Below are 25,913 nucleotides of genomic sequence, written 5' to 3' on the forward strand. Positions count from 1 at the left end.
CCCAGAGCAAGCCAACAGCCGGCTATGAGAGACTGCGGGAGCGACAGCGGAGCAATCAATGTTTGGGGGATCAATTGCTGAGGTCCAAGCCAGCAGGCGGTATGTACAGAGGGTCAGATTTCGGTCGACGGGACCGAATTACAGGGGACAAGCGACAAAAGCTGGGGATGAATTGCGGCAAGCAAAAGTACCCCTCCTCACAACGGCTAATAAAGATGAGATCAACCGCATCATTGATCTCGCAGCGAAGTCAGCAATGCCCCCCAGGTGATGCTATGCATCTCTCCAGGACGGGAGAGTACAGCAATAGAGCGGGGAAAGTAGCATTGACCTGTGCTGGATGCTGCCGAGATGGAGGGAAGGAAGAAGATGGGTGTGAGAGTGTCTGAGCCAAGCCCAAGCACAAGCAGCATCCAGTCCTGGCTACAGCCGGAACCTCGTTATAGCAAGTTGTGGCTATCGATGCACAGTGCATCACAGTTTCCGAGTACACGGAGTAAGTACCCTGACATCCAATTGCCCAAGATGCATGCGTGCGCTCTTTCAACAAGCAAAGCTGTTTCTGCTGCTTGTCCAGTTTCTCCAGCTTGCCCCCGGGCAACAAAGACAGATCAGGGATCTCCATCTCCCATGCATCCCGTTCCCTTGCCCCTATTGGTCTCAGCTCGCTACCCACGCCGAAAGACCCCTCATCATGCCCAATCACAGGGGGCAATTGAGTAAAGCTGGGGCACCCAGGAGATGTTGGGATCCAGTTATTTTTTGGCGCTGATGAGATTTGCCAATTGTTCGGCCAGGCTCTGTTCCAACTTTTTTTTCCCTCGTCGGCCCCTCCCCCTTCCCCATGCCCGTGCCAAAAATCTGCCCCGGCTCATGAGCACTCAGACCGATATATTGTTATCGTCGAGCTTCGATCGGGAACCTTTTACAGCAGTGAATCTTCAATTGAGGTTCGTTTACCTCGAAATTACAGTATATTAAGGCTGCGATGCCAATGATTACTGTAACTAAATCGCATCCAACTGTTTCATCCTGTGGTCGCTCTCAATTGATGGTCTTTGTCCCTTCGCTATCCCGAACGCCCGAGCCGAAAAGTCCGAGCAATGCCCAGAGCCAGGCCCGCATGGGCCAGATCCCGATGCGCCACTCCCATCAACCTCCAAAAGTCTCCCACCGCAATATCTAACGACATTGTGATAGCCAGGTGTGAGGTTCTCATTCAAACCACTTCAATGCTCACTCCAATACGGCACTGGCTCATATGTATCAATTGCCATCTTTTATTATTCAAATGTTGTATCTCTGCAGGGCAGAAAGGAACGAAAATAGACATCATATTAGTGAGTGCCCCACCGCAATTAATTGTTCACCTTGTCAAGGCCCATCATGTCTCCGCCAAAGAAGAGAATCACCAAACCATAGAGTTTCTAGTAGCTTCAGTACTGTTTCTAGGTATCCTCAACTTCACTCCCGTCCCTTGTCTTTCAAGGCGAGCCTTAGGGGTTCTGAGAAACCGTCGACTCAAGCGCCAGAACCTATGTCCGTGTTAGTGATTTCAATATCTCATGTGAGATGGGGTTTCTTACCAGAGCAGTTCGGCAAGGAATGTACACGTGTGTCCAGTTCTTCCTGTTGTTCCATTCCATAGCGGTCGTAAAGAACCGGGTGCCCTCGTCGATGCGGTTGAATCCGCCAACATCCTTGCTGTCCGTGTTCAGGACTACTCGGTATGTTCCAGCAACGTCGATGCCGATCCGGTAATCACTGAAGCTGTTGGTCGGGTGGAAGTTGAAGACGAATACCAGGCCGGCACGCTCAAATACGATGACCTTGTCGTTCTCGTTCTTCAATGAGATGTACGCCTGCGGTGCGTGAAGCCATCCGTACTTGGCCTCGCAGTTGTTCATCTGCCGGTCAAAGTTGTTGAGGAACTGGTATCGCAACAAATGATCTTCCGTGAGGTTGAGCTGTCGTCGAGCATACCAGAAAGAATTGTTGTTGCCCTCTCGGGGGAAGTCAAGCCACTCAGGATGGCCAAACTCATTACCTTCGAAGTTGAGGTAACCCTCACCTCCCAAGCTATGTGTGAGAAGGCGGATCATCTTGTGGAGTGCCATGCCCCGATCAATGACTGGGGTCAGAGGCGACAATGTCGACATGTTGGTGTACATCTCGGCATCACACAGATGCATCATGAGTGTCTTGTCACCAACAAGCCTGCGGCAGTTAGCAACCAGCACTGGGAAGGGTCGGGTTACGAGCTTACGCTTGATCGTGACTCTCGGCGTATGCGATCGTCTTCTCGCCATGACGCCGGTTTGTCAAGGTGTGGCAGATGTTGCCAATATCCCAGTCATCATCCTTGAGCTCCTTCAGGATCTTGATCCACATGTCAGGAATTGCCATGGCAAGACGGTAGTCAAAGCCAACGCCTCCGAGTGATAGTGGCAGACACAGAGCAGGCATGCCCGAAACATCCTCGGCAATGGTGATGACATCTGGGTAAAGTAGGTGAAGCATCTCATTCGCGAGCATGAGATAGACGACAGCCTCCTCATCGACATCAGCACCAAAGTACTCGTGGTAGCCTCCAGAGAAACCCCTAATTCAGTCAGCATTCAATCATAGAAAAGGCTCTTTGGTAGAAGCAACGTACGTTCCCATGCCATGGTGGATGTAAAGCATGCTAGTGACTCCGTCAAATCGGAATCCATCAAACTGGTACTCATCCATCCAGAAGCGCAAGTTGCTCAGCAGGAACCTCATCACCTCATGGTGGCCATAGTTGAAGAGTCGGCTGTCCCACTGATCATGGCGACCCTTGCCGCCGCCGTGGAAGTACTGGTGGTCAGTGCCATCAAACTCGTTGAGACCATCGAGCACGTTCTTGGACGCATGGCTGTGGACGACGTCAAGAAGTACGACAATGCCCATGCTGTGCGCAGTGTCAATGAGCTCCTTGAGGTCCTCGGGAGGACCATATCGACTGCTCGCCGCGAAGAAGTTGTTGACCTGATAACCAAAACTGGCGTAGTAGGCATGCTCCATGACAGCCATCAATTGGATCACATTGTAGCCAAGATCCTTGATCCTGGGAAGCATATTCTTGGTGAACTCCTTGTAGGTTGCAACCCGCTGCTCGGGGCTGGAGATACCAACATGGGCCTCGTACACACGAGCGCTTTCGGGCTTCTTGGGTCGCGCATGCTTGAACTTGTACGTCTCGGAGGTGGGAGGGTTCCAGAAGCGGGCGTCATAGGCGGGCGACACGGACAGGTCCTGTGTCACGTACTTGATCCATGCGGGGAGTCGATCGGCACGCTCGCCATTGGGCAGAGTGAGGGAGATCTTGAGGCAGTGTCAGTAGATGGGACAGGCCAATTGACAATTAATTAGAAGTGCAGCATACCTTGATCTTGGAGTTGTGAGGAATAGCAGCCTGGCCATCCTTGGCTGGAACAGTGATCTCGAAGACACCAAAGGGTCCCTTCTTCATGGGATGGGTGGTGCGATCCCAGTTGTCTAACACCAGTGTAAGAGCTTGAAGGGGCAGGCTGGCAGGTGATAGGCTTACTGAAGTCACCGATCAGGTATGCCTCGGTGGCATTGGGTGCCCATTCGCGGTAGACGATGTTGTTGTTGGCATCGACGTTCAATCCAAACTTTTCGGTGCCCTAGATTCTTTTGCATCAGTACCAGGGCCAGGGCGCTGGAAGGCAAAGCTTACCCTGCTGAACTTCTCGAGACCACCCTCATTGTCGTTAATGGTCTTGATCCATTCTTGGGCCTTTGAAAATCGTCTCTTCAGGGCGTCGCTGAAAGGGGACAGCCAGGGGTCGAGCTTGACGACACCTAAAGCTATCGTCAACATGGGCCCCCTTTGACCATCAGATCATCACATGTCAGAACCAACTACTAACCTGTACCATCATTGGGAACGCCATCCGCAGCGCCATTGGTATTGTTGGGGTCCAGGGAATTGGACGACTTCTCGACGATTGCAGCCATTGTAACGCTCAGTGAAGGATACGACGCGTGTGGGAGGATGAAGGTGTTGGAGGGAGTCGTGGGCGGGGTAGGTAGGTAGATGTGGTGTTGCAAGCTGAGCTCTAGGCAATTGTTGAGCTTCAGGTGAGACAAAGTCAACGTGTCGCAATCCAGACTCGAGAGGGCAGCTGCGACGGAGGGAGCCAGGGCAATTGCACTTCAGGAATGAGGATTTTAATTCCGCCGAGTCCAGATGAACTGAACAGATCGAGGTTGTGGCGAGAAAAAAAACAATGGCGATATCTCAGACCTTGTCAACCTCGTCTACTAGCTCCCCTAACCTGGCGCTGCACACTTCGCTTGGCTTGACCCTCAGGCAGCTTTATCGATAAGTTGAGATGACGTCGCGGATGGGGTGGGTTTCCCAACGGCCAGGGTACGTATCCTGTACGCTGTGCCATAAGTGGAAGGCGTGTGGCCGCTGTGCACCTTCAGACGCTCGCGTTGTGGTTGAGGGAGTGGGAGAGCGGGCCCGGTGAGGTTCTCGCCATCCCGCCACTCGGGTTTGCCGTGCCATGATGAGGTTTTCTCGGAATCATTGTGCAGCAGTACAACACGGGAAGGATTGATGGTCCAGTCGGGGGTTGCTTAGGCGGCACACGGTCGTCAAAAAACATGAGACACCAAACCAACCCTCTGTAGCTATTACGGCAAAATAGACTAAGTCTAAGGCCTAAGACTTTTAAGAAAATTATCATAAGTAATTAAATAGTATTTAAAATTAATTATATTATTATTCCCCTCATTTATGTCTTATTTTGCTTATGTTTAGACTATAAACATTTCTCCCATCTTAGCTGACGCGGGCGTCTTGGTGTCTCAAGTTTTTTTTACCACCCCGTGGGCGGGCGTCCTTATCTGATCCCCCAGTCGGCTTCTCTAGTGGGACGAGCTGCAACTCGGAGCTTTTAGTGGCCGTGACTCGCTGCATCTGCCTGCGTCCTCGGCCTGTAAACTGTCGCACCGATAGCGGAAGATGCTGCTTGCGGCTGACGAGGTAGATGTCCGGCTGGACGGTTCCGGATCATCCAAAGAAGACATCGCGTAATTCATCAATCACTGCCATCTCCAAGTCGACTCTGTATTGTATATTGCCGGGATTGCCCTCGTACAAAGCCTCATCTCTGCTGCCAATTGATGATGCGATAAGCTTCCAGCTTTCGGCTCTACCGCTCGACCGTGTCAAGCCGTCTCCGACCCCCCGCATCCCGTCATCGTCGGCCCAGACACACGGTCATCTCGGTCGACTGTCTCCTGACTCTCCGCTTGGAATCACCCTTATTATGTGATTCGGGCATATACAACAATGGCGCCCTTCGTAAGGGCACTTCCTGCGACCCGTCGTGGTCTCCGCTCCGTCTCCATTCCTCTCCTGCGACCGCTGCCCATCGCCGTGTCCCGACCGCCATCCTACAATCCCTCCCCGCGCTGTCGACATCTATCTGTATCGATTCCCCTCGCCGTATCGAGGCGAACTGCCGACTTCAACTCGGGTTTCAACAGCAGCTATGACCCGTCAGTCGATCCGGGGCGTGGCCCCATGTTCAACAAGGCCAGCTTCGGCGTCCCGCAGTTCTACCCACGGGACTTGAAGAAGCGTGTGGACGACTATGTCGTTGGCCAGGACCGGGCGAAGAAGACAATCTGCGCGACCATATTCAATCATTACCAGAACTTACGGAGACGACATCAACATGAACACGAGGATCGGAATCGGCGTGATAAGATGATGCGCCAAAGGTTTGCTAGAGACAGGGAGCTGCATCAGAAACGCCGCGAGATGCACCCCGTCGAAGGTCAGCGTGTGCATGGTCCTATGCCTCAGCGCAAAGACACTGATGCTCTACAAGATGAGTTCCCGGGCCACAATGAGTCGGTTCGTGGTCTTCATGACAATCACGAGTATGACGAAGATCCCATGGATCATCTTTATGTTGCCGAGGACCTCAGCATCCCCGAGCATGTCAAGATCGACAAGAGTAATCTTCTCTTGATAGGTCCAACTGGTGTTGGTAAGACCTATATCTTAGAGTACGTTGTCATGGTTCCTATGTCCCGTTGCCCATACTCACCGTTCCCAGAACACTTAGCAAAAAGATCAATGTTCCTTTCTCCATCTGCGACTGTAACTCCTTTACACAAGCTGGATATATCGGGCAAGACGTCGAGACCTGTATCGAGCGACTCCTTATCGAAGCCAATTATGACATCAAGGCGACAGAGCACGGCATTGTTGTTCTGGACGAATTCGACAAGATAGCGAGACGTGAGACTACAACCGGTCGAGATGTTGGGGGCGAAGGAGTCCAGCAGGCGCTGTTGAAGCTTGTTGAAGGAACAAAGGTCACCATCAATGTTAAGGACAACCGCTCATCTCGGTCAACACCACCCATCACGACTAACTATAATGCATCCGGGCCCTCTTCCTCTTCCCCTCAGGCGGCCCCGCCCGGTGGCAAAGTCGACCAGTATACCATCGATACAACAAACATCCTCTTTGTGTTCTGCGGCGCGTTCGTTGGGTTGGATAAGGCTGTTCTCAGGAGAGTCGCGAGGCCGTCCATGGGGTTTGGAGGAGAGCTCCGCGGCCGCTCAACCATGTCTGGGAGCAAGCAGGTTCTTCCGGCTGAGACATACACACACCTCCCTCATCACAACCCGCAGTCGGCTTCTTCCTTTACTCCGCTCGATCTCACCACTCCAGCCGACCTCCAAAGCTTTGGCTTCATTCCAGAGCTAATTGGACGACTACATAACATCTGCGCTCTTAGTCCCCTGTCCAAGGATGACCTCTTCCGCATTCTGACTGAGCCCAAGAATAGCCTCGTTGCTCAGTACACAGCTCTCTTTGAGACATACCCTTCTCGGCTATTCTTTACGGAGAAGGCCCTGTATGCAATTGCTGAGAGGGCTGCTGCTTCAGAAACGGGCGCTCGAGGACTCAAGATGGAGATGGAACGGGTTTTGGCAGAGCCCATGTTTGACGCCCCCATGCCCTACGTACTTATCACCGAGGCGAGCGTCAAGGGAACGGAGAAACCAGCATATTGGGGCAAGGACGGCAGATTCGAAGTGGACAGGAAGATGGAAGAGGAGGAGTTGAACCCCAACAGGACGCAGCCAAGTGATACCTTTGAGAGATACCGGGAAGCTGGGCAGAGTGGGGGATAAGATCCCTGTTGATCAAATGTATAATGCACAGGGAGTATTGGAGCAACTGCATGATTGTTTGGGTGGGAATTATTTGGGTAACTGGCTTGGAAACGCTGGTGTATGCTCTCCACGCGGATCGAGAGACAAGCAAACATGTTCAAACAAATGACTCGACTCGGGTTCCGTTGTTGTAGTACAGTATTTACACCAAGATGATTTGATATCAGCTCTGGAGCGACCTCGAAACCCCCAGTCACGCCCTGCCCCGAGGCCGCTTTACACACTATGACGTCTCCATGGAGTCACCCCAACTTCTAGCACAAAAGAAAAGACGATGTGTATTGAATTTAGGAGCTGCCCTTGGGAGGAGACTGGACCATGCCCTTGCCGGCATAGCCAGGAGAGGTGATACCAGTGAAGGGGTCGGATTTTTGGTTCTGCGAGGGGACAGCTGTCAGTGGTGCTCTGCGAGGGAGCGACGGGAACAAAGCATACCTTGAGGAACTCGTTGCTCTCCTCCTGGTACTCCTGGGACATGGTGTAGGGGACGGGCTTGGCAGCAAGGCGGATGAGGCCAAAGAGGCCGAAGCTGACGGCGAGACCGACAACGACACCCCAAGCGACACGGGCGTTGGTACCGGGGGGGTCAACGGCGCGGGGACCGTGAGGGCCGAAGGCGATCCAGTAGGCTATTGAGACAGTTTGAGTTAGTTTTCTGAACGTGACGCAGCATCAAGGCAGGGGATGGGTCGTTTGATGGCTTGTCAGCCATGGCTCAGAGCCGAGGCCCACCAATCAGGGCCACGAATTGAGGAAATTGGGTCTACATGATGCAGTTGAGGCTCTCGGAGACTCAGATGCAAGGCTGAAGTGTGAAATGGACGGAGTTGTGGAATGAATTGATGAATGACGAGGCTGATTGATGGGCTGTGGTGGTTTGGCTTGTGGTTGTGGTTGTGGTTGGTGGTGATGATGATGACCACAGAGACTCGGCTACGCGGGAGGTATTTTCGTGGTGGAGGAGACAAGACAATTGTACGCACCGGCCTTCTTCTCCTGGAGAGTCAGCTCCTTCCAGTTGACCTGCATGCGGTCACGCAGAGCCATCCAGAGGTCGGCCTGCTCCTGGAGAGGCATGCCCTCCCATCGCTTCTCGATGTTGGCGAGGGTCGGGTTGGAGATGGCGTGAGTCGACGCAGCTCGGGAGGCCAGGGCGGGCGAGCTGCGCACCAGGCTCTTGCGCAGCAGGTTGGAGGCCGGGGTGCGCAGCATGGTGGGCGAATTCGATCGAGGGATGGAGGACAGACGGAGAGACGAGGCGGAGGAAGCTCAATTGACGTCGTGAGCGGGTCGGGAGGAGAGGTAGTTCGAGAGGTTCGCGAAGAAGGATGGGTTTATTGAGGAAAGAATTCGAGCATCCTGCAATCGTACGACCGTGCCCGCTGTCCGGGAGAGGTTCGGCTGGACGGGTGGTAGCCTGATTGGCTCGCCTTACGTTATGTGGATCAGACATTCCGGAAAACCTCGCTAAGAAGAATCTCGGCCTTGGTTATTGGCTGGAGCTTCTGATCTGAGCAGACAAGACAATCAGCATCGGCATTGACAAGTCCATCATTGATAACGGTCTGTGGGTGATGGGAGTTGAAGGAGGGTCCTCTATTTGGTTCCTATACCCATTTATTATGTCTTTATATATATGCCAGATTGGAGATTATTCTATCCTCCTTCCACAATCCTCTATTTGATCCTTGTACCCGGTTCCTACAGACGTCCCGTACCTTGCAACATCCATGCGATAAGATCCGGTTCCATCCTTAAAATCACTTGACTTTTATCCTCACTCAAAACTGGACATCAAACAGATTCCTACTTCGAATCTTCTCACCATACTTGATAAACACCAGCGGCACCGGGATCGCCGCCACTGCGATGAACGCCAGCAGCGATGTACCCCAACCGAGACCCAGCGTGTCGTACATCTTCCGACCAGCCAAGGGCAGCAGTGCTCCCACCAGCGAGCGGAACACGGTGCTAGCAGCTATGGCGGATGCGGCGTACTCCAAGTACGCATCGACCAGGTAAACCGAAATGCACATCTATCGAAAGAGATCAGTTACAGTTGCAAGCGCAACTAGTTAGTGGAGACCTACAAATACGGCAACCATGCCAGTGCCCAAGAAACCAGTTCCGATGATGGGAAGAATCCAGTGGTTGTTGTTCTCAGCAGACCATCCGAAAAGGAACAGGCCAGCCGGGATCAGGACACATGCGCCAGTCATGACCGGGAGTCGGTACTCTGGCTTGGACTCTCCACCATTCTTCTTAGTGAGATACCTCACGAGAGGATCGGATGTGGCTCCTGCAATAGCAAGACCTATCAAAGAACCCACGCCAATACCGCAGTAGGTAAGGCCAACGGATCCGCTCGAGAAGCCGTATTGCCCCTCAAAGATCATGGGCATGGCAGTAAAGATGAGATACAGGTAACCGTAAATGATGGCCATGTATAGCGAGAGGAGAAATACGATGGGCGAGAAGAGCAGCATCTTGGTTGGGCGAACCATTGCCAAGCTGAACAACTCCTTGGTTGTGGTTCCCTTGTCCAGAGCAGACTTGAGCTTAGGGTTGCCAGTCTCCTTGCGGAGCTTCTTGGTCTTTTTCTCCAGCAAAGCATAGGCGTATGTCTCTCGCATGAAGATAAAGCCTGCCAGTGCAATCGCGCCGCTCTATTGGACATGTTAGCTTTGGTTTGGTCGAGCCCACAGTCAACTCACCACCATAGCCACCACCCAGAACGACCAACGCCAGCCTTTAGCCTGGGAGAGATATCCGCCAGCTATTCATATTAGCGTTCACAGTCACTACGGTATGTGTCCAATATATACTCACCAATCGGTCCAACGACAGGTCCTAAGAGAGGTCCCAAAACCCATGACGACATAGCAGCTCCACGCTTCTCCTTAGAGATCATATCGGCCAGTGTTCCAGCTCCAAGTGTGAGCGGGCAGCAACCAGCAAGACCTGCGAGGAGTCGGAAAATAATCAGGCCCGCCAAGTTGGGAGCCTTGGCGCAAGCAATGTTGAAGACGACAAAGAGAACGTTGCAGATGTTGTAAAGCGGAAGACGACCGTACATTTCAGACAGGGGCGCAACAACCAATGGACCGAAACAGTACCCAAGAAGGTAAACGGAGACGATAAATGACGCCAGTTGCTGATTTGTTGAGTGGAACTCTCTCATCACTTGATCAATACTTGGCGCGAAAATAGACGAAGCCAACGGTCTACGGATAGTTAGAGGGGGTGGCCCTTGGTTGTTTGCCACGGCAGGATACCTACGTGACAAATGTGATGGATGAGACAAGCACAACGGTTATTGTCTTCTTCTTTGCCGACCAGTTTTGGGGATTGGCTGGGTCATCGGGGCCATCCCAGTCAACAATGTTGGGGTCACGAGGAGCAAGTTCCTCAAGGTCGACTGAGGTTGATCCATCTTCAAGATCCTTCTCATATTTCTCATCATCGTTGAGTACTGGTGCTGGGGTAGCCGCACCAGCCAGTTGCTCTTCGATATCGATGTGACCCATGTTGTTGAAGAGCTGGAGGTTGACCAAATCGGTGGTTTCTCTGAGTCGCACCAACGAGGGTAAAGAAAAGCCGTGTATGCTCACGGCCGATTACCGGAGGAGTTGTCGTAGCTGAGCAAGAGACTGCATACCGAGACGGAAGTTGGAGAGACGGGGTAAGCTTTATTAAATGTATCCGCTCAGAAACTAGTGAGTCTCAAAAGCACATCAATGCAGCTCCCGACACCCTTGTCACTCGCCTACCCAACGGGAAATTTCTTAAGTCCGCTAACGCCAAACTGAGCCCGATGTGATGCTGGTTGCCAGGATTTAGAGCCATCAAAGGGGGCAGATGAGCAGTTCGTGACCATGCTGACTGCAAAAGAGCGAGGATTCCTGTCGCCCGATGAGTAAATCTATAAGCATTGCTCCACAAGACCCATCTGAAGCCAATCCTTCTGATCAGGCAGGGCTCAAATCAGCGAGAAAAGCGCGGACGTGTTGGTCCTCTGCATCTTGATATTCCCCGATCCGGAGCCGGTCCCGCGGAAACTCCGGGCGGAAAGTCCGCGGAGGTTCAACTTCCGTTCCGTTCATTAACACAATTCCTTCCTCTCTCACCCAACCAGTTACAGCTATCAGTAAGGTGCCCTCCGAGAGACCACCGCAGACATGGGCCGGCAGCCTCGCCAGCGGCCTGTTTCGTGCCACTTTTGCCGGGTGCGCAAGCTGCGGTGCAGTCGCGACTTTCCCTGCTCGAATTGCACCAGCCGCGGAGTTCCCTGCCGGGAACCCCAGGATCCACCCCGCGCTTCGGCCCCGGCTCAGAGGCCGATCGCCAAGAAGACGGCGGCGGGTGCCGGTGAGAAGGAGAAGGAGACAGATATTCTGAGCCGCCTGGAGAGGTTGGAGGCACTGCTTGCACAGCAGAATAAACAGCCTGCACCTGAGAGCCAATCGTCTTCAGCGTTGCCGCCTATCTCAGAAGCGGATGCGCCACCCCGGCCACAGCAGGACTCGCAACTAGCATTACCTCTCAATGTCCAGAATTTGACGGACGATGCTCTCTGGCTGGATAGGACATGTCTTGGTCCAAAGACATCTGTTGGTCTACAAAAAGCCTTTGTCATGTCTCTTAAATGCTAACACGATAACAGGAAACCGTGTTGGGTGACAAAATCGTCTTTCGCACTTGTCCTATACGCATGATCACTCAATCATCATGCTACATCTTTCAAAATTCCAGCATCCCATCTGGTTTTCTCTCTGTAGAACCGACCAAGTGTGTATGGCTACCCACTAGAGAAGAAACCAGAACGCTGGTGGAAAAGTACACGACAGGTATCACTTACATGCACCACATTGTGCATAACCCTTCTCTATGCAACCTTGTGGATGAGGTGTACGACACTCTGGACCAGGGGACACAGGTGCCTTTGTGCTCAGTGGTTCTACTCCTCGCGGTTTGCGCCAACGTCACGCACTCGTGGACGCAAGCGGACAATGAGACGACGAAACTATTCAATGACGCCGCAGAGGCAAATGCGCAGGCAATCATCTGGCTCAAAGGAACCATGGATGTCTTTGATGTGGCTCAGAGAAATGTGCAGATCGAGCTGGAGAGTGCTCAAGGTCTTATCATTGTGAGCTTTGTCTTGCTGAACATCGAGGGCATCTCCACTCGGGCTCGAACCTATCTGTTTCAAGCCATCGCAATATCTCGTGAACTGGGCCTTCATCGCCTAGATCATCCCCTCACTTCATCAACAGGTCACCCAAAGGCCTTTACTGGGATAAGAGCTGAAGCTGCTCGGCGAGTCTGGTGGTACCTCGTCGGTTTGGATTGGTATGTTTACTACATCGTCTGTCTCCTTTGTTGATCACAAATCTAACGTATAAGTAGCATGTTGGCTCGATTCCCAGGGCCCCACGAGGGCACCTATCTAATAAATCCAAAGCACATGGCTGTGAGGAAACCTCGTAATCTTAATGATGAGGACCTTGTCGACGGCGACGAGCCGGGGAAGCCCTTGACCGAGTCGACTAGCATGTCCTATTTCCTGCAGCGGATTCGGCTGGCCGAATTAACTCGCAAGTTCACAGACCGAATGCCGCTCTCTTCAGCCGCCCCAGAAACCATGACATACGACCTTGTTCTTGAGCTGGATGCTGCAATCGATCAATTCATCAGGGAAATCCCTCCTTTCTTAGTCATGGAAGGCGAAGAACTAGCAAAGCTACCCCCTAACGATATTCGACGGTCACCGGCGATTATTATACAACGGCACATCATGAAGTTGTTCGTTCAGGGGCAGCGGTGTAGACTCCATCTTCCATATCTGGCCCGTGGTTCGATCGAGCCCCGTTATGCGCACTCACGAAACGTTTGCTTGGACGCAGCTCAGACCATTCTTCATGCAGAGCATCTTCTTGACAAGGAGGATGTTGCATTCACTTCCACGCGACTCAGAACGACACTAGTATTACACAGCGTCTTTCTAGCTACCATTATACTTATCCTAGATTTCTGTCTGGGAACAACCGCGCAAGAAAAGGAGACTAGGCGGCAACAGCTGGTGGAGGCATGGAAGATCCTAGACATTGCAAAGGAGCACTCCAAGCCGACAGCCCGGATACAGGACCTGTTGAAGCAGGTTATGAAGAAGCACAAAGTGTCGATATGTGCGGATGAAGAACGAAACCAGCTTCCAGTGAGATCGGCTGTGCAGGAGACGAGTCTTCCTCTCACCCCCAGCTCAGCTGCGCCGATCTCGACCGGGGCGACGCCCAATGATGCTGACCCTTCCCCCCAAGCCTGGGATGAGCTGGGATCAATGATTGATCTTGATGGGATGGACTGGGAAAACCTGCTTTGGGGCCTGGATGCCCCTCTGATTTAGAGATCTGGTGTAGGGTACCTAGGATAGGAGGGCCTGATCCTTATCGCAAGACAAACCTAAGACATTGTACAATAAAGGTGGCTCGGGACGGTCATTAACCATTCGTTGTAGATTAAGATGAAAGATAATGAAGAATCTTTACTATCCTATCTCTTTAGCCTTGGTGTCATTGTGGTTGGTTGACATTTTCTCAAACGGTTGAGCATTCATATAAAACGTCGATACACACACAAACGAAATGACTTTAATCTAGCCCCAAGACATGCTACGGTTATCATCATCATGAAATAGCTCTAATTTTGCATGGGATTTGTTTGGACATCTTCCGGGTTCTAAGATGGTGCAGCTATTTTGAAGCTGGTGGCAGAGTTTTCGAGGCTTCTGACTTGGCCTCGGTACTTGGCAAATGGTTAGCACTTGGTTTCTCGTATGCCCACACTCATGTATATCGAATGCTTACATCTGCGGGGGATCGACCTGCTTAAGAGCATCAGGTGCAAAGACTGGTTGGAAGGTGTAGTATCCTGGTCATCGTGAGCGTCTGCTTGGGAGGGCTCATGGCCAAAACTAACCTCCAATGACGCCGCAAAAGACGGTCAATGCCAATGGCAAGGCCCTCTCAAAGACATGCAGTGCCATTGCAAAGAGCTTTATTCGACGAGCGTGGAGTGAGCAATTGAGTATAAAAAACGAGTTGACGTTGAACTTGAACTCGGAATAATTGGGGCGAGTCTCGTCTCTCAGAGCGGAATGGCCCGGCTCAATGGGACGGGATGGATGCGGCGCTGAAGCTCCCCGGAACTGGGCCCCACATGGACTTCCATGGCTTGGCGCGCCCTCCTCCCCGAACGCGTCTCCCCGGTTTCCCAACCGCGTTCCCGCCACGCCAAACAGGGAAACCACTTTACGCCCGCTTGAACCACCCTCGATCACGGTGAAATCATGATTCTTCCTACATGAACATTTCCCATATACGCATAAAATTCAACGACCGAAGCCGAATTCGGACCCCGAATATGCCTTCGACAGGATAATGCCACACGCGGACCATGACCAACTGGAAGGAACTGGGAGAAGTCCCAGATTCTGAGGAAGAGGATGGATTCGAGAGCCAGGAATTGCCGTCCCTGCCTGAGCCCCCCCCTGCGAATACGACCAGCGAAAGAGAAAATGAGGACGAAAAGGAAGAACCTATAGAAGGAAACACGCAGAAAGAGCAGGAACAGGACATCTGGGATGTTCCCGACTCCTCCCAAGGGCAGAATCACCTTGCTCCTGCGGCAAAGATGCCTTCACGGATCCCCGATACGACGCCAAGACCAGACGATGCAGTCGACTTGATCTCTGATCCAGTATCCCCACTGTCTTCGCCTCTATCGTCCATACACTCCGATTTCGACCTGCTTGATATCGACCCTCTCAGCCTTGAACACCCAGCGATAGATGCCGATTCTCACCCCCCGAATGACGTCCAAATATCGAGAAGCTATGTCGAGCGTTCATCACCACCCCCTCGACTTGTCGTCAGTCAGGAGCCTGCCCGCCCATTGTCCTCGTTGCCCCAAGTGGATGACAACTCTCCCCCTATGCAAAGCCAGGAACTGGGCCTTGACGATGAACGTGAGACGGTCCGCCAAACAGCTGTTCGCTACGAGCGTTCTCTTCGCCCCCGGAAACCGATCCAAGAGCGACCCTACGCCATTGAGATGTCATACTACTCCAACATTCTCAAGAAACATGGTGTCCGTCCCCTTAGACTTGCTATCGAAGGAGAGAAGCGACGCCGACAGCAAGCTGAGGAGGCTTCGCAAGACAAGGATTTCGAGGATGACAGTCAGGAGTCACAGCTCCCAGATGTATCTGACGAGAGTCAGCTGAAAGGGCTAGAAGACTTTCTGGATGGCTTGGGTAGTCTCAACATACCTTCACCCTCACCCCCCAAGACGTCACCCCTGAATGACCGCGCCGGGCCTAGTAGCCAGGCGAGCTCGACAGGAGATACCGAGAACACGAGCTTGGCTGGTGACGATCTTCCAAGCCTGAAAGACCTACTAAGGCGCCCCCCAATCTCAGTCACAAAGCAGCGCGCAAAGAGAAAGTCCTCTCCTCTCCGATCATCAACGCGAAAGCGTAAGAGATACGATGTTGTTGACAGCGACCCCCTTGAGCCTGCATCAGCTCTCAGGTTGGTACCAGGGACTACAGACTCTCCTGCTGCACAACGCAGCTCGAGACGAAGTGGCGAGGACCCTCAACACGATGTTCAACCTCCCACATCATTGCCTGCGGACCAGCCCTCACAACAACCTTCCACACGGCTCTTCAGACGGCCTGCCTTGCTCATTCCAAGCGACTCTGAAGATGAACTTGCCCAACCAGACACCAGTGTTCAGCCAGACGACGAAGATTCTGTATCCGAGACGGAATCTAAGAGCGGCTCCGAGAGCGGCTCAGAACTCGTGAACACCGTGGGACGCCGAATCAGGGGCGTTCTTCCCGCATCATGGCTTCGACTGGATCAGCAAGCTGGCCGTGACAGAATTCAGAAGCCAACCCACAGTCGCCCGGTCCACCATTCTCCGGAGCGAGAGATTCGGCGTGGTGTGGCACAGAGGCGAATCGCCTCACCGCATACTTCCACAGCCCCCCAAATCTTCTTTGAAGATTCTGACGACGAAGCTCCTGCTCCACTACCAGAAACCACCGATGATGTATTTCACAACCAAACACGGCTCGTTCTTGAGGAGGAGCCGATGGTCCTGGTTCCAGAGGAACTATCTGACGATAGAGCCTCCGTGGTAGAGGACGACCACATTGACCCCATGTTCACTGGAAGGAAACGACAGCTGAAGCTCTCAGAATCCTTTCGTGGATCCCAAAAACGACCCAAGACAACACCAACACAACGAAAGCGTGTTCCACCAAGAGGCCCCCATCAACCCAGAATTACTAGCATGTTTCCTGGATCACAGGACAGTTCTCTGCCTGCAACTGAGCTTGTGAAGAAGAAGTATCGCCAGCCCACATCACGCAAAGCGTCGAAGCATGGAAAGAAACGGACAGGGAAACATGGAGGCAGGCCGCCTGCTCCCCGACTCAGCATTCTTGATGTGGTTGAGCCCAACGCTCCTCGTTTCCTCAAGATCGCCGCTCGGTCTGCAACTCGACGTCAGGACATGGGCAGGTCCAGTCCAGGCAGCAAGGTTATCCAACTGGCCACCAGAGAGGATCATGTCGACGCCGTGTCTGTCTTGAACAATTGGAGGGCAGGCTCTATCCCTCAGCGCCCATCAGTCACCGCTGCCCGGAAAGCCAAGAAGGCAAAACCGAGGGCACCGAAACAACCTCTCCGTGAAACATCTGGAAATGGCTCTTCAACTTCAAGGCGAATGCCTATGCTCTCTGCAGGGCCATCTCGCCGCCTGGTAAAACAGGTCAGCCAGGCCGGGTCGGTGAGATACCAGACTGACAACACGGCGCCGCAACCTCGAACGAAGCAGCAACCACGCACCAATGCCAACCTTACTCGAAGTGGTTCTGGTGTCGCACGGCCGGCTCAACTGGAAATGGACGAAACAGACCAGTCAAGCAGCTTTGCCTTCCGAACAACCAAGAGACGTCTTGACCAACTGTATCGAAAGCAGCGTGGCGACCTTTCGGCTTCCAGCATCTTGACATTCGACAATGCCCCAGATACCTACTATCCTGCGAGCCCGCCACCTGAAGATAACCCAGTGCCACTCCGTGTTGTCGAGGAGCCACCTCCTGATCATAACAGGTCACGCTTCCGGAAGAGGACAAAGCCCCAACGCATTGATGTTGAAGCACCCCAATTCAGTCGTGCGAATGATCCTATTCCGGTTGAGACCGTCCCAATCCCCGAGCCTATCCAGCCAGTCGAGGTAGATGGAGAGAAGCTTCGGGGTCTGGGGCCATATGGCACCCATTACACTCATCACTTCGAGACCTTTCCCTTGGATTCTCGCGTCTACTTCCATGAGTCAACGTTGATTGGAAGTGGTGTTTTTGAGTCAGTGTTCAGCCATCACGAACATCTGAGTGAGCTCCGATCACGGATATCATTCAACTTTGGCGACCAGGTCCTCCGATGGGGTCCTTGGGATGCCCAAGTGTCCTCGGAGCTCGGTGTTCTTCTCGACTCGATCGCTGATCAGCTGGAGCGTATCACAATAGAAGGAGACCCCCCAGACTCTACGTTCGTTCTAGGCGCGGCCCGATTCATCTTGAAATTCATGATGGAGTCGCTTAGCCTCACTGAACAATCAAGTGCCAAATCATTTGGCTGCCGAACACTCGAGGTGTTTGGTGGATTCAACAGCCGCATCAAAGCCCTCCTGGGGCGTCATGATGGCACCACACAACCTCAATATTCTCTAATTGCAAGCGTCTATGATAAATTGATCTTGTATGTCCTCCTGGCTCTGAAACTTTGTCAGAACGACGCATCTTTGGTGGGCGAGCAATTTCAAATGGAGGATTTGCTCAAGGACTTGTCCAAAACCGCCATCTCGTCGCTCACCATAAATGGTACGGACCAAGTCAGGCAAGCATACACTGATCTTGGAAATTCCCGGGTACGAGATCGAGGTTTGAGGGACGACATGCCAGTTGTTCATTCCTGGGTCACAGTCATGAAGGCGCTCGAGCAAGCTCGGATTCCTCGGTCGTCCTTCTGGGACGTCATGTATTCTGTCATGGCCACCCCTGAGGCTGTCACAAGTATCGACGCAAGCGATCATGAGCGTCTCTGGAAGAATATGTTTGCCCTGCTCCCACTCACAGAGTTCAATGACAAGGGCATCCTCATTGCTGGCAGCAGGCATGATTCCGCTGTTGACGGCTGGGCACTCCCCCAGAAGCTGCTGAAAAAGGTTTTCCAGGTCTACAAGGACAATCCTCGCCAGTTGCCCAGCTTCAACAACTACTGTCGTGCTTTAGTTGGACGCTGCCACTATCTCGTTCAGCAATGGGGCTGGCGCAAGTGCGTGGCGGTGATAGGAGTTATCTTTGACTTCTTTGGGTCGCAGAATCTCGCCCATCTTCGCAATGAAGAGGTATATCAGTCTCCAAAATTTTTGGAAGAGTTGGGCGGCAGACCTTCGTTGGCAGTTGAAAAGTCGGACAAATGCTTCCATATCTTCTTGAAGCTCGTTGCGCTAAGCATCAAGAAGTTGAGTGAAATCCGGTCACTCAACGACATCCGCAACTTGATCGCCCGCACGATGCCGAACCACAACCGCCAACTCCTCAAGGAACAGACAATTCACGAACGCGACCTGGCTGCTCTGAGGAATCATCACGACCTCCTCTGCACTCTATTTTGGGCCTCCCCACCTGACCTTCGGCCAGGCGCTCACTTGATTGAGCGGCTTGTGGCCCCCGCAACCTCTCACAAAGAGGCGTGCCTGATCAACCTACGGGCCTGGAACCAGCTGGCGAGGTTCATCATATCATCTGGAGAAGCAACGACCTCATTCAAGCCATTTATTCAGTGGCGGAATACCTTCTTCCAGGCCATGATGGCGCAGTTTGATTCGGTGCAGTCGGACATGCAGCAGCAATTCTTGGCCTTGTCTAAGGATTCAAGCAAAGCAGTCAGTCGTGATATGCTTGATGCCATGGTGGCGATGAATAGGGCAGCCGTGATGGATGTGCTCCATCTCTCTGTGACGGCCTCTTTGGATGTCATGAGACATGCTCCAAATCTGGAGGCTGCCACCTTTGCCCTGAACACGCTCCAACTGCAGCAAGTATTCAAACACTTTGGCACCTCCCCTTCTCAACTGGACTGGTCTATTCTCCAAGCCTCGCTGGCCACTCTGGAGATTTTCCTGTCTCGTGTCGACGAGTTCAAGGATGATGAGGAAAGCCAACAGAGTGAGAGTCAGATCCTGAACTCGGCACAGGCGGACGATGCCATCCTGGTACTCGACCATGACCTGTCGAGCAGCTACTTTTCAATGGCAAGATGCATCCTCTCTGCTCGTGAAGAGGGCCAATTGTCCTACAATGCGGCCATTGAAAAATCGCAGTGTACCGAGCAGGCCATTACTCTATCAGCAAGACTTGCAGTGCGGTTCATCAATGGCGGCCTTCTACGGCTTTCAGACATGTTCAAGTATGGAAAGTATGGTCTATTTGAAGATGCGCCGGCTAGTATTAGTCTCGAGCAACGGCGATCACTGGTCTTGTTTATGACAACTCTCCTCAAGTATGGCTTTGATGATTTCAGCGAAGCTGGCTTCACACTGTCAGATGTCTGGGCACTGTCGATTGTCAAACCGCGGCGGTACCTGGCATACGAGAACCAGTTTGCGGAAGAGCTCCGGCGGCAGCAGAAAGACTTTGTTCCAGAAGCAGTTACCGGACTTGCCATTAACCCCGATTACAACACCAACCGGGACCTGTTCGAGTTCATGATATCCTGGATGCGCAGGTCTCTGCGGGATGCTGGGCCGGCGCTCAGGAAGATCATCCTTTCGGAGCACTCTAAAACGCTAAAGTCAGTGATGCAGCGAATCAAGGGGGACTTGCGAACGGTGGTGCAGGATACATCGGAACATCATGATTATGTGGTTTTCATCCGAGACATCATCTCCCTCATCAGGGCTCACGGATCTGAGATTTGCACAGTTGACGACTTCTTCTACCAGATCAGCAAAGAGTATTCACCCTCGGTTCAAGATCCCCAGCTTCAGGTGGCTGGTATGATGTCTTATGGGCTTCGACTGGGCGAGGGTGACACAAGGGTCGTTCACCAACTCTTCTTCTTCCTCTTCAACAACTTCAAGATGTCCTTGATCAATGACAAGCTGCGAGACGAGGTTGTGCTGCTGCGCAAGGGGATGGAGAACCCGGGTATCATGTCGTTCATACTGAGCAAGATGGTGCCAGCCATGATACATGCAGCGGTTGCTGAGAGTTCAGCTTATCCGATGATTGATGTTTATGTGGAGGCACTCCGAGTACTGTTGACTCAGAATGCTCTTCCCCACGTACTGGCTGAAGCTGACACGCCTCATCTACTCGTTACGTTGCAGGCTTTTGTCGGTTGTCTGAATCAACTTGGGCAAAACAGCGGGCCACTGGAAGCTGAGAGGATACACTTGATTGCACAGTTGCTATCAATGTCGAACTACATCTGGCCGTCCATTCGAGGCCTGTCTTTATCGCAACCAACTTGCGAGTCTTGGGAGGATATCACTCTGTTGCTCAAGGAGGCAAGGTCTGGATTCGCCAGAGCCGAGTCATACATATTGGAGACGATGGAACTTGAGGACTACTCGCTCGACGCAGGGCTCCTTCTTTCAGGTCTCCGAAGACCGACAACGAGGGCGCCCCAAGTTGATGAACATGTCAAGAGTTTCGCCGACAACATTGTTAATGACGTGCGAAGGAACTGGGTTACAACGGGAACCAAGATCACTATTCAGGCCCCTGGAAAAGGACGAGGGTTTCCTTCGACACAGTCGGGGCAGGGGACACCTGCACCGGTGTGGCAGGACTGGGTATTGGTGAAGGACTTGTACGAGCGGGTGAGAACATGGAACCACTGGTGGGATGAAGTGTTTGGGGAAGAGTCGACGAGTACGAGGTCGTATACATGTGTTTTCTTGTTTTGAAGAGCATGGCATAGTTAGGCGTTGGGGAATGATGCTTTTAGACGATAGGTCAAAAGGTATGCATATGGTTTGTATAAAGTATACCACTGGATTGGGGCGTTTGACGGCATACAACTTTTCCCAAAAGAATCTAAATCATCAACAATGAATTCAATTAAATTCATTTCCAAATATTATCTGCGAAAGGAGACAAGTTGTACGAGTTGATGTGATGGTGAGTCTCCAAGTCCATGACTCGGCCGAGAATTTCCCGAGTGACGTACCTGCCTGCAGACGCGCCAAACGCGTCTCCCCTTGATCCTCGAGGCGCTTGGGGACGGCCTTGACAACTTCAACACCAACCAATTCCATCCAAAAGAGTCATTCCTCGTCAGAACGGGGGGACAACCATGTCTTCCCTCTTTCGTCTTCCAGACGAGGTCATCTTGACCCCGTTATTCCAATCCTTTCCCTGTCGCGAACACCAGATCCGATCCCTAGCAACGCTCCTCCATGTATGTTGATCAAGCTACCTCTTAACGATATCGCCAAAGCTGACCGTCTCTACAGCCCGATGCAGCTCCCTGTAGAAACCTCGTCGTCCACGGTGCAACAGCAACAGGCAAATCCGCCATCGTGACCCAGCTCGTCTCCCAACTCGTCACACACGTCAACGCAGACGCCCAGTCGGGCGGTCTTCAGGCCGCCGTGGTCAACTCTGTGCAGTGCATCACGGGGCGGCACCTATTTGAGCGCATCGTCGGGGAGGTGGCGAGGGTGCTCGAGTGGGAGGATGTGCCGCGGCGGTGCGAGACGCTGGCGCAGTTGACGGTTGAGATGGTCAAGATGGTTGGGTATCCTGAGAGGGATCCTAGGTGGAGGTTTGTGTTGGTGTTGGATGCTATTGATGGGCAGAGGGATGCGCCGCCTACGCTGCTACCGGCTCTGGCACGGTTGTCCGAGATTGTGAGTTGCTATATGCTATACTTTGGATGCTTGGAGTGGAAGCTAACCGATCTAGATCCCTCGCCTTACCTGCGTCTTCATCGTCACGTCTCCTCCCGCAGGCTTCCTACGATCACCTACATCAGCACATCTCAACTTCCCTCCCTACGCCAAAGCCGAATTCGTTCGAATCCTCTCCCTCACACCACCAAGTTCCATTCTGGGGCACTCACAGCAAGAGACGTCAGATCTCTGGACACGCTTCTGCGCTGCCGTTCACGACTCTCTAACGAAATCGGCCTCCCGAACGCTTCCCTCCTTCCGCCACAGCTGCCATGCTCTCTGGCCGCGGTTCACAGCGCCGATTCTGGCGGGCACGCACACGCCCAAGGAGTTTTCCAAGCTGCTCATCGCGGGCAGGGTGCACTTCCAGGACGAGTCTCTCCTGAACCCGAGTATCGTCTCGGTTAGGCCGAAGGATAAGCCTGCCGACGCTATTACGACTACGAGACCCTCGGCTTCGGCTACAGAAATCACAAATCTCCTCCCTACTACGGCACGTCTCCTTCTACTCGCCGCCTACCTCGCCTCCCACAACGCTACTCGCCACGATCTTACGCTCTTCTCTACATATAATCATGGGCGAAAGCGACGGCGTGGCGGTATCGTTGCAAGGGGCCCCTCTCGTACCAAGCACCGCAAGATTGCACGAAAACTACTCGGCGCCCATGCCTTTGTCTTGGAACGCATGATGGCCATCTTTACAGCTGTGAGAACTGAGTGGGCAGACGGCACAGCGGTGGGCGCTGCTGGCCTGGATTGTGATGTGGGCATGGCCATCTCAACGCTCGCAAGTCTACGATTACTGACCCGCGTGGGTGGCGCTGGAGATGTCATGGATCGCGGTGGCAAGTGGAGGATCAATGTCGCATGGGAAGTGATACGAGGCATAGGGAGGAGCATAGGGGTTGAGGTGGAGGAGTGGCTGATAGATTAATTACTAATGCCTGATGCGAAGACAACATCAGCATCTCTAATACCTGATCATCATCTTGTCACATCTACCCCTGAGGTTATTCCATATCATTCATGTATTGCATGATCTGCGAACCGTATCCCGTCTATCAAAAAACGTCCACATTCCATATCCACGTAATGATACAGCGCATCATCAAGCGCCTCCTGAGAGGGGCTGAAAGAGCATATCCCATCCATCCATCCGTCCGTCCATCAATCCATTCCTGCGTCTCAAGAAAAACGCCAATCCATGATATGTCATACAAAAAGCGGTCCACGTCCATATGTAGTCTAGATATCCGGACGAGAAAAAAGAAAAGCACAACATCCCTTCTTTCAAACAAAGATCCCAGCTCCATTCTTTTTGTTGTTGAAAATAAAAGAGGTTAAACAATTAGAAACGCCGACAAAATCGGCGGAGAAGAGGAACCCAAAACTTCAAAACCCAGGGGGAGGTTTCTCTGTCTCCATCATGAGACACCGGCGACCTTGTCTCCAGTCCGCCATGTATCTTCCTGCTTGGTGCCTGGAGGAAGCCAGCCTCCGTTGCTGTTGACACGACCGCGGTTACGGCTGCCGCTGTCGTCTGTCTTCTTGGAGTCGTCTGAGGAGGCGTCGCGGCCATAGTAGCCCTCGTGGTAAGGGTGGGGGTTGATCTCAGTGCTCAGAGGGGAGGCCACAATCGGGCGTATCCCCTTGTTAGAGATGGGCAATATTGAAGTCTTGTTGGAATCTGTCATCGTTTGGGCCTTGTGGTCCGCCTTGTTGCCCCCCTTCGTTCGGTCGTACAGATACAGTCCCAGGAATGTGAGGGCGATTCCAACGGCCTGGATGGGCGTCGTGGGGCTTCGGAACCAGAGGATAGCCATGACAATGACAAAGACACGCTTGATCAGACTGGCGACTGAGTACGTGACGGGAGAGACTATCGAGAGGAGGATGAAGGCGAGGATGTTCTGGCCAAAGTGAAATACGCCATTGAAGACAAACTCGAGCGTCAGTCGACCGTGATCCATGGAATTGGGTTGCTCGGACAAGTCGATCGAGCCTTCGTGGTAAAAGTTCTTGAGCAGAGCGAATCCCTCGGACCAAAACCAAATGGGCAAGGTGATGATGAAAGCCAGACCAGAGGAATAGCAGAGCAGGTTGAGTTTGTCCAGCTTCTTTGACCGGCTGTTTGAAGCCTCAGCCTCAGCCTTGGCAGCCTCGTTGAACAGGTACTTGGAGAAGATATTTTGAGTGACGAAGATCATCGTGGCGAGGAGAGCGTGAATGACACCGCTGAGCTCTCCACCATACTTCGCCTTGCCAGAGCATGCCAACATTACACCAACCGTCAGAGGGATGAGAGACAGATAGGTCGCCTTGGGGTAGCGGATGTCGTACACGATTCTATAAGCGAGGACAGTAAAGAGGGGCGAGAGACCCTTGATGGTGTGGACGAGCGATACGGGAATCTTGGAGGTGGCCGTGGAACTGAGAAGGTGACCACCGATCATGAAGGCGGACAGGGGGAGAGTAGTCGTAATAACCTCGCGCGTCGGTTTTCGAATCGGGTGTTTAAGAGCCGTGATCTTGGTTCGCAAAACGGGGAAGAGGGCGGCAAGCCATGCCATAAAGACACATAGCGACGAGACAAAGGCGAATTGGACGAGGGTCAGTGTCGCAGGCTTGTTAAAGGCGATGAGGATCGACTTTGACGAGGTGTTTGTGAGGGCAGACGAGGTGTACCACAGCAGGCACAGGATCTGCGTAGTGCAACATGCAGGTTAGCACTTGAGAAGAGGTCTTGGCCTCGAGATCTTGGAGACTCGAGACGGGATCAAGGTAGGACGGGGGGAGATGGGCGTACGACGAGCTTTGGGGAGACGGGGGCGCGCAGGGCATCGGCGATCTCCTGGGCGTTCTGGCTGACGCTGCCATTGCGGGCGCGTATTGTGCGGATAGCATCAGTGAGGCTCTTCTGGCGGTTGTGCCTGTGGGAGCCCGTCGAGACGGGGAGCCATCGATCCGAGGGGCGAGGCGGCGCGCCGTTGGACCAGCCGGGAGGGTTTCGAGGGCTCGGCGATCGCGAGTTGCCCACGGGCGTGTCGATGAAGTCGGGGAACTTTTCCATCACAGGATGGACCGCGGGGGGTCTCGGGGAGAGGGATGAGATTGGACGGTTTGCGAGATGATGACCAGGAGACGTCGTCTAACGAGGCGCAACGAGAGAGATGGTCGAGGATAGAGGAGTTGGAGCTGTGAACCACAGAGAGGCCACACAGCCAACGGCGAGAGCGTGATTCGATAACGAGCGACGAGGGAAGATAGCAGGAGAAACGTAATGTCGTCAAGGAATCCGTTTACTCATTGCTTATCGAACGAAACGAAGCAGGTGAGATGTTGGTTGTTAGATGACGAGGCCGGGTCCGTCCGAGACCTTGGAGACGAAATCCAAGACAAATAGAAGTAAAAAAAGCGGGATGTCTTCCGAAAACGTCTGGGAACGTTGCAATTGCTCGTGACCTTTGACTGGTGATCGGATCCAAGATCGGATACGAAGAGAGAGAAGGAAGCTGCTTTTGCTGCGACAATGCAACCACAACCAACTGCGATTAATTATGGGATGGATGACCTTTCACACGTCAAAGCGGGCGGGCATACCAAGGCTATAATTAAAC

The 25,913-nt window shown here is 52.9% G+C and overlaps 7 protein-coding genes across 7 annotated transcripts; 3 read left to right on the plus strand and 4 right to left on the minus strand.

Moving 5' to 3' along the window:
• Positions 1-1,496: 1,496 nt before the first annotated feature.
• NCS57_01051200 (1,4-alpha-glucan-branching enzyme) lies at positions 1,497-4,008 on the minus strand (the record flags this gene model as incomplete). The annotated part of the gene is made up of 8 exons (XM_053060257.1): positions 1,497-1,535; positions 1,587-2,217; positions 2,267-2,602; positions 2,657-3,348; positions 3,410-3,522; positions 3,575-3,674; positions 3,728-3,852; positions 3,921-4,008. 8 exons carry the CDS (start codon positions 4,006-4,008, stop codon positions 1,497-1,499), a joined length of 2,124 nt encoding a protein of 707 aa, XP_052910651.1.
• A 1,345-nt stretch (positions 4,009-5,353) lies between these two features.
• On the plus strand, positions 5,354-7,218 carry NCS57_01051300 (uncharacterized protein; the record flags this gene model as incomplete). The annotated part of the gene is made up of 2 exons (XM_053060258.1): positions 5,354-6,078; positions 6,129-7,218. 2 exons carry the CDS (start codon positions 5,354-5,356, stop codon positions 7,216-7,218), a joined length of 1,815 nt encoding a protein of 604 aa, XP_052910652.1.
• A 329-nt stretch (positions 7,219-7,547) lies between these two features.
• NCS57_01051400 (Cytochrome c oxidase polypeptide 5, mitochondrial) lies at positions 7,548-8,472 on the minus strand (the record flags this gene model as incomplete). The annotated part of the gene is made up of 3 exons (XM_053060259.1): positions 7,548-7,637; positions 7,696-7,889; positions 8,244-8,472. 3 exons carry the CDS (start codon positions 8,470-8,472, stop codon positions 7,548-7,550), a joined length of 513 nt encoding a protein of 170 aa, XP_052910653.1.
• Positions 8,473-9,041: 569 nt separating this feature from the next.
• Positions 9,042-10,916, minus strand: NCS57_01051500 (MFS domain-containing protein; the record flags this gene model as incomplete). The annotated part of the gene is made up of 6 exons (XM_053060260.1): positions 9,042-9,296; positions 9,351-9,926; positions 9,975-10,036; positions 10,090-10,484; positions 10,540-10,827; positions 10,882-10,916. 6 exons carry the CDS (start codon positions 10,914-10,916, stop codon positions 9,042-9,044), a joined length of 1,611 nt encoding a protein of 536 aa, XP_052910654.1.
• A 522-nt stretch (positions 10,917-11,438) lies between these two features.
• On the plus strand, positions 11,439-13,666 carry NCS57_01051600 (Zn(2)-C6 fungal-type domain-containing protein; the record flags this gene model as incomplete). Its single annotated transcript, XM_053060261.1, has 3 exons — positions 11,439-11,870; positions 11,924-12,612; positions 12,670-13,666. 3 exons carry the CDS (start codon positions 11,439-11,441, stop codon positions 13,664-13,666), a joined length of 2,118 nt encoding a protein of 705 aa, XP_052910655.1.
• Positions 13,667-14,715: 1,049 nt separating this feature from the next.
• On the plus strand, positions 14,716-23,230 carry NCS57_01051700 (AAA-16 domain-containing protein; the record flags this gene model as incomplete). The annotated part of the gene is made up of 4 exons (XM_053060262.1): positions 14,716-21,274; positions 21,790-21,803; positions 21,859-22,254; positions 22,310-23,230. 4 exons carry the CDS (start codon positions 14,716-14,718, stop codon positions 23,228-23,230), a joined length of 7,890 nt encoding a protein of 2,629 aa, XP_052910656.1.
• A 490-nt stretch (positions 23,231-23,720) lies between these two features.
• On the minus strand, positions 23,721-25,366 carry NCS57_01051800 (uncharacterized protein; the record flags this gene model as incomplete). The annotated part of the gene is made up of 2 exons (XM_053060263.1): positions 23,721-24,998; positions 25,103-25,366. The coding sequence occupies 2 exons, from the start codon at positions 25,364-25,366 to the stop codon at positions 23,721-23,723; spliced, it is 1,542 nt and encodes a 513-aa protein (XP_052910657.1).
• Between the last annotated feature and the right edge of the window lie 547 nt (positions 25,367-25,913).

The sequence above is a fragment of the Fusarium keratoplasticum genome, chromosome 8 (assembly GCF_025433545.1).
Source record: "Fusarium keratoplasticum isolate Fu6.1 chromosome 8, whole genome shotgun sequence".
In the NCBI taxonomy this organism is placed as follows: Eukaryota; Fungi; Ascomycota; class Sordariomycetes; order Hypocreales; family Nectriaceae; genus Fusarium; species Fusarium keratoplasticum.